Genomic DNA, 12,016 nt, shown 5'->3' on the forward strand with positions numbered 1-12,016 from the left:
TGAGCAGATTCCATATGTGAAATTGATTTTGGGGGGATAATAGTCCATTAAATTAAGTTTAAGTTGGTAAAATGACAGCAGTGCTGCTTGTTTGACATTAAAGAAATGAACTGGAGTAATTTTTGGGATTTCCTTGTTAGTCGGTGAGTAGGAAATTTAAGGAGTTTCAGCCTTAAAGCTGTGGCTGACATGTGTTTTTCAAATGTGGGACCAGAAGTTGTTTAACTCTCTGTGATTGTGTGACAAGTGCCACTCAAGTGTGAGTGTGGAAATGAACCGGCAGGAAGCAAGGTGCTAGCACTTTCAAGGCGTGAACTGCCCACTCAGCATTCTTTACTGAAGGAGGAAAGGAAACAAGCCCAAAGTACTTCTGTCTTTAGGAAGTTATTGGGCTAAATGGAAACATGCTGTAGCAACATAACTGATTTCATTCAATAAATAGATGCAAAAACTCACTGACATGAGGCTTTCTTGTCATCTAGTTGTGGATTTTTACAGCCTCATGAAACCTTTTTCAAATTTTTTAGTCTTTAAATTATTCAGACTGCTCAGGCAGGCGATATTTTTATTCCTATGGAAATTTAAAACATTATAGAAATACACTAAATGACTGGAATTCTTCCAAACTCCCATTTAAATGATGTTTCATTAATTCTTAATGTATTAGGAAATGTTTTTTTTCTATTACCGCACAGACTTTAAGGTTACATAATAGACTGTATCTTGTGACGATACTTAAAAAAACGGTGTAATCAACAGGAGCACTTGTTTGTTTAAAAAAAAAAAAAAAAATCTTTAGTTGATGTCGTGATGCGTTCCATTTGCCTCGGCCATCTTCCAGAGCAAATGGAATTTCCTAATTGAGTACATCCTAGTAAAGTGCGGTCAGTGCTCTGTGTGTGGCTCATTCAGCGAGTCACAGATACACAACAGTAGTGCAGCAGATTGCAAGTTTTACAGTTTCACTCATGTTTACGTGCACTGCTGCCATGTTGGATTGCTGGGTTTGGTGGGAGCTTTCCGGTTGACAACTGGTAGCTTGGAAATCCCAGCTTGAAATGGAGCGCACCATTGTCCCAAGGTTAACTCATTGTTTTCACAGCTACTTGTTGCTCCTTGAAAGTGTTACTGGCGTCCTTTAGTTGAAAGATTTTTGACACCAGGCTGTGTGTGTTCTGGGTTTTTTGTCCCTCCAGGAGACTCTAGTGAATTAGACGAGATTCATCACTCGGTGCGCCCTTTCGCCCCCCGCCAGAGTGACCTGTCCTACGCTGGGACAACCCCCTCACCACCGGCCACCACGGAGAGCACACAGCAGACACACACTCACCTGAGCCATCCTCCCCCAGAGGATCCGCTGGGACCTCTGCCCGACAACTGGGAGATGGCCTATACCGAGAACGGAGAGGTCTATTTTATAGAGTAAGTACCAAAGGTCGGATTCAAGTAGTGCTTACTCTTAAATCAGATATTATCAGTGTTCACTGTCAATGTGGCTGAATGAAGCTTCCTTTCATTTTGATTAAACTCTGTTTAAAATGGGACATGACTTTATCTAACGTGACACATTTTCTCATGGCTGACTCTCTTTCTGTATTAACCATCGTCTGCACCGTCTAAACCAGATCCAGGTTTCATCTTAATGTGACAGACGTGTGTCGCTGTGGAGAGTACTCGAAGGCTTTAGGAAGCATGAAAGTTTAAAGAATGCAGCGTACATTACCAGCGGCTACATGAAGCATAATTCAGGATACCAAAGAGTTCCTCCTGCATCGCTCCTACAGCCATGAACCTTTAACCAATTTAAAGTCTGCAGGATAGAGAATTAGAGAGAAATTTATCACATATTACCTGGTCATCTATGATGCCTTACTCCTTGTTGTTGTTACTTGTCAAACAGATTCTAATAGATTTGAAATTCCTTAATATGAGGACTAAAACTTTAAATATCCACTGTAACTTACTTACGTTTATATTGTTCTTTTTTTAGGATCCTTCCAGCTGTGTTATTCTTCTCTACACCCATTAAAATGAACAATCATAATGTTCTTTTTTACTATTATTAACATGGTAAAAGCATTCCAATTTGCTCAGATTTAAATGTCTCCTGTTTAATCTCAGCAATATTGACCTGACTTTCAGGGCTTTCAGTTAATGATCAAGTGCTGTGTGTCACTTTTTCCTTTTTTATAAATCATTCATTCCACCTGTTTCAGGGTCAAATTTCCGACATCTATTAGCTACCCTCTAATAATTTGTCTTGTCTGGCCTGTCTTGTGTGTTCTGCTTAGCCACAATACAAGGACGACCTCCTGGATAGACCCTCGGTGCCTGGACAAACCTCAGAAACCCCTGGAAGAATCTGAAGATGATGGTATGTGTCTGTCTGTCAATGTTTGTGCAAAATCTTCTGTAAGCTAAAAGAGGTGATATTTTTTCATTTGTTTTGTTCTGTTGTTTAGAGCATGTTTTTCTACACCGTACCCAAAAACCCAGACTCTCATAACACATCTGAGAGGTTCACCCTTTTAGTCTTTAGGTGTCAGTATTGGGTCACAGAAAATGGTGTGCAGTCCACTGGCTGGTGCCACCTTTGCTCTTCTTCCAGCTGTTTCTTGGAGCAACAAGACCTACACCTTCCACTAATTGCCTTCCCCAATTTTGTAGGCTATTGTTACAGTATACAGAAAAAGAAAAGGTCACAAGCTCAACTCCATTATGGTGTCAAACCACATTCAGAGATCCAGTCTTTAGTGCCGCCTGATTTTAGTAAACATGGTTTTTCAGAGGAGGTTGCTCTGGTATTGGTTAAATCTTGCCACCCAGTGTCCAGATGTTGTTATTACAGCCGCCTAACTCACAGATGTTTGTCTTTCTGCTTCAATCCACCCCTCCTGCCTTTGCCGTCCCAACAACAATCCTGTGGCGCTGCTGTGCCGTCCACTCGACTGAGTAGAAGGGGTACATACAGAGGAGCTGGATAATGACCTAGGTAGGAACTTCTCTCATCTTTTTGACATGTATCAGTTAGGTTACTGTGACTTTAATCATTCAGAAATGACACATCATGACAATTGTCTGCCCTTCCATTAGTACGTGGGATTTTTAAATGTGCGTTTGTATGCGGCCTTGAACATAATTGTCATCAAACCCACATGCCACCAGCCATGCAGGTGTCACACTACACAGCCTTACAAAACACTCGCACATCAGAAGGCCATCATATCAGACATAAGAGGCAAAAAGCTGATCCAGAGAAGATTGTTGTAATGATGGTTTCCTAATGTGCCTGTCTGAGCCAGACAGCTACAGGCTCTTTGTTCTGATGCCCATCAGCACACTAACTAGCCTCTCAGACAGAGCGGTGAGGCCACCTGTGCAGGATAAATGGTGTCTGGAGATGATGCCCCGCACTGTTATGCACCTGTAATGAATTATTCCATTAGAGGAAATATATCAGAATAATGATTGACATGTTTGGACTTCACTTGGGGGTACACGGTGCAATACAAGGGGGGAAAAATATAAACGCCCACATCTAATACTGTGATGAAAATCTGTATGAACGTAGTATGTTTTCATCACCGTCATTACTGCTTTAGTAAATATATTCTATATTAGCACTGTTTAAAATGGTTAAATGTAATATGAAAGGGTTCAACTACAGAGAAACTGCTTCGTTTTAGTCTCTCCAGCTCTTTTTTTTCCGAGCAGCAGAAGGTGTTTCCAGCAAAAAGCAATAAAAGCAGGAAAAAGAGAGCACACCAGATCCAAACAGGTTGATGAGATGCTGCCAAGGAAAACGGAGAATCTATCACACTTTTATTTCTTTATTTTTAAACCCACTCCAATTGCTAAGCATCAACAGCGCTTAAATCTTCAGGTCAGACAACCCCCCCAACCCTGTCCACAAGACATCCTCAACTAAATGAACATGCTCAATAATTATCGATCGGCGCCCTCCAATGCAGGTGGGCACAGAAACCGCAATTAAATCCTGCTCTCGAAGGAGACGAGCAGACGAAAGCCTTTTTATGAACGCCGGCACGCATGCCCAAATTCTCACGTACACCCACGTGCGCAAGAAGTGCCTCTCTGTGGCAGACTCTTCCTCCGGAGAAATCAATCACAGCTCTATATCAACAGAATGAGATGCGAACAGTTAAACGCGTAACTCATCACGCTCGTCTCCCCCTCGAAATCACAATATGTTCTAGAAAGTGGGAAGAGGGACACGGGGTGAGAGCAAAACACGGCTTAATGAGCGACGACTTTCTCTCCCTTTCTTTGCTGTTGTCATCTGTGTTTGCAAACACTGCGAAACCAATGCCAGGCTTTTAGTAGGTTTGCAGCACAGAACGTCCTCTCTCTGCGCTTATACACACACACACACACACACACACACACACACACACACACACACACACACACACACACACACACACACACACACACACACACAGGTGGTCCTCCCGGAGTGGAACTAGTGCAGTGTGAAATAACGTGGGTGATTAAAATTTGTGTGTGACGCCAGGCGGGACCGCATTCCATTTAACGTTCCAGTTCAAAACATCTAAATGATAATTTACCGTGCTTGCCTTGCGCGTTCACCCTCGCGACATCTCTTTCCCGTAACCTTGCATTTCTTCTTTGCCGCTTGTGCTTTTAGATGCACTTTAGCAGGTGTAGAAAAAGACGGAACCCACAGAAGCCCGAGCCGCTTACACGCACGGAGCTGTTGGCTCTGGTTTCACTTACAAATGATAAATTAATATGTAGACCGCGGCGGCGTGTTTCTGTGTGTCTGCATCTGCAGCTGATTCCACTCCAGCCGAGGTCCTCCTTATTAAAAAGCAGAGGGAAGCTCTCCAAGTTGGATGATTGTAATTACCATCTACTTGCACGCAGGGCAGAGCAGAAATTGGCTGGGGGTAATTCAAATTCAAATTTTATTTGTCACATACACAGTCATACACAGTACGATATGCAGTGAAATGCTTACACAACTGCTCGTGACCTAAAGAAAAAAAAAGGCTATGAATAAGATGGGAAATAAATATGAAAATTAAAAAGGGTAAATTTAACTAGGAAGGAATAAAATAAAATATAAAAATTAAAGTTGAAAATAAAATAACTGTACAACAAAATACACAAATACACAGTATAGAAATATATAAGAATGTATGAAGAAATATAATAATAATAATAATAATAATAATAATAATAATAATAATATGTAGAACTTATTTGTCACAGGAGAGGATTACCAGACAATCTCTGTTTGTAGCCAATTAGAAGCGTCTGACATTATCTGTGTGGAGGATGGCCAGTAATCAATGCTGCTGTAATCAGGCTGGAGAAGTGAATCAGATGGCTCTGTTGAAGATAACAGCTTTGTGCTGCAGCAAGTTTGCACCACTGGATGATTGCACATTGGCATCATATTCATGTCTTTCTATGGTCATCTTTTAAGTTTCACCTTTTCACGTGTTTTAGCGTTCGCACACGTGTCCTTACATCAGTGTGAACAGTGTCCCTTTCAGTTCTACTCAAGCAGGTTTTAATTCTGCCCACAAAGAGATGAATGTGAAGTCAAATCTGCAACAATCTCTCCCAGACACTTAGCGATCCATGTGAAAACTAAAGAGCCTCTGTGCCTTTGTTTAGCCAAGGACAGGTACTTTTCGACCATACCTTTCCAGCGCACTGATTAGAGACGTGTATTTCTGTGTGATATTCTGTAGAATGTTGTTTTTCTTCTGTATGAGGGGAAAGAAAAGAAGTGAAGTCGTTCATTCAGAAACCAACCAATCATCTCACAGAATTTAGTACATGTCTTTTTAGCTTCAATGTATTTTGCACAAAGGTTTCTAAGCCTGGAATTTTCCACCTGCTTCCTGTCATTTATAACTTTACCCGCCTCTTCTTCATTGCCGTTTTTTCCCTGTATTTCTTCCCACTTCCCGTGCTCCTGTCCACTTCCTTCTCACGATTTCCTTCTCATGTGCCTTTCATCTCTCTACCCCCCTCCCCGCATTCATACATCCACCTGTGCCCATGGGGGTCTTGCTCTGTTCTTATCCGATGGGTGGAAATGTCAGCATTGTGAGGGGGACAGAGGTGAGAACAGCCAGACAGCCTGTGAAGCTGTTGAGCTGCTCTGGCCTCGGAGACTGACTGACGGGCCGATTACAATGGCGTGGCAAAAGGTCTCTCCTGGCTTTGCCTCAAATGGCTCAATACACGGCTTCCTGCAAGTCAAGATTTACTTACTTCCTTTGTCTCATTATCTTTTTTTTTTCTTTACAGAACTTCCCCCAGGATGGGAGAAAATAGATGATCCAGTGTATGGAGTCTACTATGTTGAGTAAGTGCACAGGCTGACGTCGCAGAAAAATCTAGAAATAGCTCCCAGCTTCTTCTTCGTGTGCATAAATAGAAGTACATCCACACATTTCTTTTTTTTCTTTCAAGCAACAAAAACTCTTAACCTCACTGCTAATGGAAGACATCAGCCAGATTCTTGCTTCAGCTATTTCAGTCCTTTTGTGTCCTGGAAAATGTAGGCCATTGTTTGTGTCATTAACATTCGGAAAAAAACGAACAAAAATATGCAGCGAGCGTGTTTGTGCGAACACATATGTGCGTATCTCATATTGTGTGAAGCCCCTGGGCCTCAGCATTAATACAAATATGTTTCATGCAGGTTTTTTTTAGTTTGTTTTTTTATGTTGTTCAAAGCAACACCTGTGGGCCCAAGGCTGTGGCATTTCTTTTCCCCCTCTCTCTCTCTTTGTTTCTGCAATATTTTTTCTAATATACATTATTCACAGTTTCCTTCATTTGCTGTATAATGTGGCGCTTTCAGGTTCCATTTTTCAGTGCTAGTTAGGTTAGTAGGAAACCTCCCAGGCTGTAATGTGAAAGATGTTTGTGGTTTCAGCGAAATTAAGCCATCAGCACAAAAGGATTTATTTGATGTGATTTGTAGGCACGGCTGTGTCATGTGCAAAGTGTAAGCGTGGGTGTGTGTGCATTGTGCCACCATGTATTAACCAAAGCTTATCGCCATGTTTCTCCACTCCCCACCCCAATCCCCTCGACCTTTGTTGACCCTCTCCCGCTCTGCTGTTACCTTATCCTCTTTTCCGTGTCCCTGCTGTGCTCTACTCTCCTGCTGATCTTTACCCCCCCCTTACATCTTGTTCTGTATTCTTATGTTCTTTTCATCCACTCCGTCCACTGTCCCAAAGTCATATCAACAGGAAGACCCAGTATGAAAATCCGGTGCTAGAGGCTAAGAAGCGCAGGCAGCTGGAACAGCAGCAGCCTCAGCAGCCTCAGCCCCAGAGCCAGCAGCCACCTGAAGGTGAGCGCTACATCCGAGGTTCGTTCACAAGCCCCCACCAGGGGCGTCATTTTCTTTCTTTCTTATTCATGTGTATAAATGAGTTGCGTGTATGCTCTGTGTGTCTGTCTGTGTGAGTATGAGCGAGTGTGACTTTATCTGCCAATGCCTATTACTGCTACAGTTTTCTTTTTGCTGCCAGCTCCTGCCTTATGATTTGCTAAGTGCCCTCCCATAAAGGCATAACTATTATTTGCGGCTGCACCACGCAGCCTTTTTGAAGTTAATTTCAGTTTTCTGTGCTACCTTTTGATTCTCGTTTGCTTGTTATAAATTGGACGAAGGTAACGACAGGTAAGTTTGGCTCCCACCTGCCTGCTTAAGAGCTGGAGTGGAGACCCTTAATTTTGTGTTACTTAATAAAATGCTGCCAGTTGTAACACTACTAAGAACTCTTCCCAAACACTTCTTCTGAGACAGTTGCCCAAAACCAAGCAAAGGGTAGCTCAGTGATGCTCTTCCCCTCCTTTCTTTGCATATTCACAGGACACCCTACAGTGAAATTAATTGCAAATGCAGGTCAACTCAAGAGGGAATTCTCCTATTGCACTCCACATTCTGCTCATTCAGCATAAAACATTAGATTCACCTGCTGATTTTTTTTTCCCCCTAATTGAAGGTTGAATCTCTCTGTAAAAGAAAAAAAAGAAAAAAAAAATCAATCAGTTTTTTTAACACGTGTTTACTTCATCTATCTGTTATGAATAATATGACAAACTGCAGTCTAGCAAGGTGATTAATCAAAGGTGGTAGGCAGTCAAGAAAAAGGGAATCAGTTGTTCTGGTTTCCCACACCACCAGTTTTATTGAGAAGAGAGATGCGAAACCATATTAATGCTTGTGTTCATACTGAGCTCAGTAGTGAAACATGAATCTGTAGTGGGTAGAAGGCTTCACATCAATCTTTCATCCACTGTAATTAACACGCTGCACAGTAGTTCTGTCGGCTTCATCGGAGCTGCATTTGCTTTGTTGCAAGCACACAGCACAGCAGGACGTGTTGTCTTAGCCTCAGTTTCGTTTAAGTAGGACAACTTTGCACCTGTCTAGACTCCATCTCGAGAATATGTGCCTCTCGCTGTTGCAGAATGGATCGAAGACTCGACGATGGCAGGGGCTCCGTTGGCTAGCTATGCTGCCAACCACCAGGAGACCTACAGGGACCCTCAGACAGGGCCCGCAGTGCCCAACGCGATGGGACAAAAACGTAAGTTGTCATCCTCAGAGAGCTAAAGCCTGCAACCAAGCGAAATGAGGATTATGCATAACTTTTTTGTTTCCAGGCGGCGTTACCCAGAGCGACTTATTATAAGTTAAACAAAATTCATCTTTTACAGCTTAGTTTGTTTTCCTGTGCCAGCGCCTCAGGCCCTGTTTGAGTTGTCGTGATGGAGGACCAGAACTGAACTGACACTGTAAAGCTGCTCTCTGTATAAATCACATCATGCATTTTTTATAAGTCAAATTGAACTCGCGTGACACGTGCACTAAACAAAATTGCGTCCAGTCTGCATATTTTTATGAAGACACGCTCTGCCGAGTGCCCTTCCATAAATGTCCCTCTGCCTGTGTTTATCGTGGCAACGTGTTGATTCTCAGGAAACCTCTGCTGTGTTGTTCCACATAATGGCCTGATTTCACCCATCATTTAGTAACACACACACACACACAAATAGAGAGTCTCGCCGTTACAGTGGGTTTCCTTCTCCTGGTTGCCAGTTCCTTTTATACCGGCCTCCCACTAGCAGCTTGTCTAATTAGCACAGCCATGGCAGAGAATTAACTGCCTCACCCTGTCTCTCCCTCTTACTCTCTCTTGCTGCTTTGTCGGCAGCCTTTTCCTTCTCCCTCATCGATCTCTTTATTTTATAGCGCACATTTGCCGTCTCGCTGCCTTTTGTCTGGTCCCACCCAGCTTTCTGCTTTGGTTTAGCTGCTTGGTGCTGTCCATCTTTTTGTCTTACCCCTCTCTCCACACCCCCAGTCTCAAACTCCTGCTAGCTCGACTGTGCCGGCACTCCATATTACTCCATAGAAAGACATGACTTTTGAAATCTTTTAATCTAACACACTTGCTTTTTATGTTCCTCCCGCTTCCTGGTCTGTTCTTACGTCTCTAGATCCCTGGTGGATAAAGCCACCCATATCAGCACACAGTTTAGTTACATTTTCCCTAGTCTAGGGGAAAAAAATCCAATTCAAAAGGCACTGAGCATGAAAACACACATGCATGTAGACAATAAAACACAAGGGCACAGACCGACTCCAAGGGTAATGCATTTTTCATTGAATGCGTAAGCTGTAGCGCTGCCATAACCTAATGTGGTGCTGCAGGTCACCACACAGATGTTCCTTTAGTCTTCATCATCCTCTCTCTTCTTATTTTCTTTTCTGCCAACATCGGATACACAAATGATTGAGGAGAAGTATTGTGCGTTTGGCATGCATCGTGTCCTTTAATAGAGAAGCGGATCTCAGCCTGTGTATTCATCTGTTTGTTTTTCATTCCTAGTAGAAAAGATAAACTTTATCCTTAATGCCGTATAATTAGATAGCAAAGTCAAGAAAAAGAGAATCGAGTTTAGATGTCGTTGTCGTCGTTTGAGCAGTTGTTCTTTCACAAGATCACTGTCAAATTTTTTTCATATAGATGTGTCTCAGTTAAACCCTCACAACCAGTGTGGAGTGATACAGATGTCTTCTCAGATGAGATTTCAGCAGCCGATTGAAACAAGCCGGAGACATCGCTTATGCGAACACGATGGTCATGTGACCTTCATCTGAAGCAATGTCATTGCTATTCAGGCTACAGATATCTGGTGCGCCTGTTGTGTCTTCAAATGCCAAACCGCCAGTGAAAGCAAACAGCAGCCTTCATATTAGACATTCAAAGAGCTGAAGTGGTGTCATACTATTTTGAAATAAGTTCCTGTCTAAACTGTTTTTGTCCCATCACATCATCACTTTGTAAATTAAAATTATAAGTAATAAATGATCATTATTATCAAAAAGTTAATACGGACTGATTCCAGTGGCGACAACAGTAGATGAGTTCAGATTTAAAAGCTTTGCATGTCTATACTCGGGCTTCTTATTTCCGGTCTTGCTCAATGTTTCACTGAGTTGCATGTGTAATGTAGTTGCCAAATGGGATCAGTTAAGCCTTCAGTTTGACTTGATGCTTATGATTCTGTTCATTCCCTTTAACCTAATTAATCATTTTATTGTAATAGGTCTGTTTTGACCTGTTTGCACCATGTGAGCAATCGTCAAGCAGTGACAGTTGTCCTTGCCTGTACAAGACAAACACCAATCAGAAGATTTGTTGTGCATTTAATGATACCTGGTGCGATGGTTGTGCAGAGATGGTTTGACACAAGCGAGCAAAGGCTCTTCACTGTAGCAATAATTCTTTACCTGAGGAGGTTTAGTAGCTCCAGGGCTTTGCAAACTGAATCCAACTACTGCTTAAGCCAGTTCTTGAGTATCTGCTGTGGCATCCAGTGTGGTGAAAGCTGAGCTATCTGTGTCTGTGTTTTTAGGAGGGAAGCCTTTCTTTACCAGGAACCGATCTGAGCTGAAGGGGACATTCATAAATACCAAACTGAAGAAGAGTCGTAGGGGGTTTGGTTTTACTGTTGTGGGAGGGGATGAGCCAGATGAGTTCCTGCAGATAAAGAGCCTAGTCCTAGATGGCCCTGCCGCCCTTGATGGCAAGATGGAGACTGGTAAGTATCCTGTATTTATTAACAAAGGGTAGCTGCATCAGGTGACCCTGAATTGGATACGCATGGATGGATGGATGGATGGATGGATGGATGTTCTACTTGACAAAAATAAATGGACTTCATTCTTTCTCACCCCTTTAAGGTGATGTGATTGTGAGTGTTAACGACACCTGTGTGCTCGGCTACACCCATGCTCAAGTTGTGAAGATCTTCCAATCGATTCCAATTGGTTCCATGGTCAACTTGGAGTTGTGCCGTGGCTATCCGTTGCCTTTTGACCCCGACGACCCAAACACCAGCCTGGTTACCTCAGTGGCTATCCTCGACAACAAGGAGCCCATCATCGTTAACGGCCAGGAGACCTCTAACAGCTACGATTCGCCGTCCAGCCACGGCAGTCAGAACAACAACAATGGTCCAACCAACAGCGGGGTCCCCGTCAACGGCCTCCCCCGACCCCACAGCCCCTCCACAGAGGTGGCTTCTGATACCTCTTCCCAGCATGGCTACCCTAGTGATGTAGTCACCCTGGCCTCATCCATCGCAACGCAGCCAGAGCTCATCACCGTACACATGGAGAAAGGAGACAAGGGCTTCGGATTCACCATTGCTGACAGTCCCGGGGGTGGGGGGCAAAGAGTGAAACAGATCGTGGACTACCCACGCTGCCGCGGTCTCAGGGAGGGCGACATCATCGTGGAGGTGAACAAGAGAAATGTGCAGAGCATGTCCCACAACCAGGTGGTTGACCTGCTCAGCAAGTGTCCCAAAGGCAGTGAGGTCACCATGCTGGTGCAAAGAGGTGAGTGAAGGCTAATTTCTCTTTGCGTTCACTCGCCGTGTCGGTAAATTTGTCACTCGTCTAGTAAATTGTGACAGC

At 43.3% G+C, this 12,016-nt stretch overlaps 1 protein-coding gene across 2 annotated transcripts in view; it reads left to right on the top strand.

Moving 5' to 3' along the window:
• Positions 1 to 12,016, top strand: part of magi1b (membrane associated guanylate kinase, WW and PDZ domain containing 1b) — a 135,121-nt gene that overhangs the window by 80,174 nt on the left and 42,931 nt on the right. For both annotated transcript variants that reach the window (XM_084927778.1, XM_084927779.1), the window contains exons 5-12: positions 1,197 to 1,422; positions 2,292 to 2,374; positions 2,957 to 2,992; positions 6,310 to 6,367; positions 7,254 to 7,387; positions 8,496 to 8,615; positions 10,951 to 11,136; positions 11,279 to 11,938. In XM_084927778.1, the coding sequence (XP_084783904.1) occupies positions 1,197 to 1,422; positions 2,292 to 2,374; positions 2,957 to 2,992; positions 6,310 to 6,367; positions 7,254 to 7,387; positions 8,496 to 8,615; positions 10,951 to 11,136; positions 11,279 to 11,938 (1,503 nt within the window). The remainder of the gene's footprint in view (positions 1 to 1,196; positions 1,423 to 2,291; positions 2,375 to 2,956; positions 2,993 to 6,309; positions 6,368 to 7,253; positions 7,388 to 8,495; positions 8,616 to 10,950; positions 11,137 to 11,278; positions 11,939 to 12,016) is intronic.

This window comes from Perissodus microlepis, chromosome 5 (genome assembly GCF_051167445.1).
Source record: "Perissodus microlepis isolate ML-2025 ecotype Zambia chromosome 5, ASM5116744v1, whole genome shotgun sequence".
In the NCBI taxonomy this organism is placed as follows: Eukaryota; Metazoa; Chordata; class Actinopteri; order Cichliformes; family Cichlidae; genus Perissodus; species Perissodus microlepis.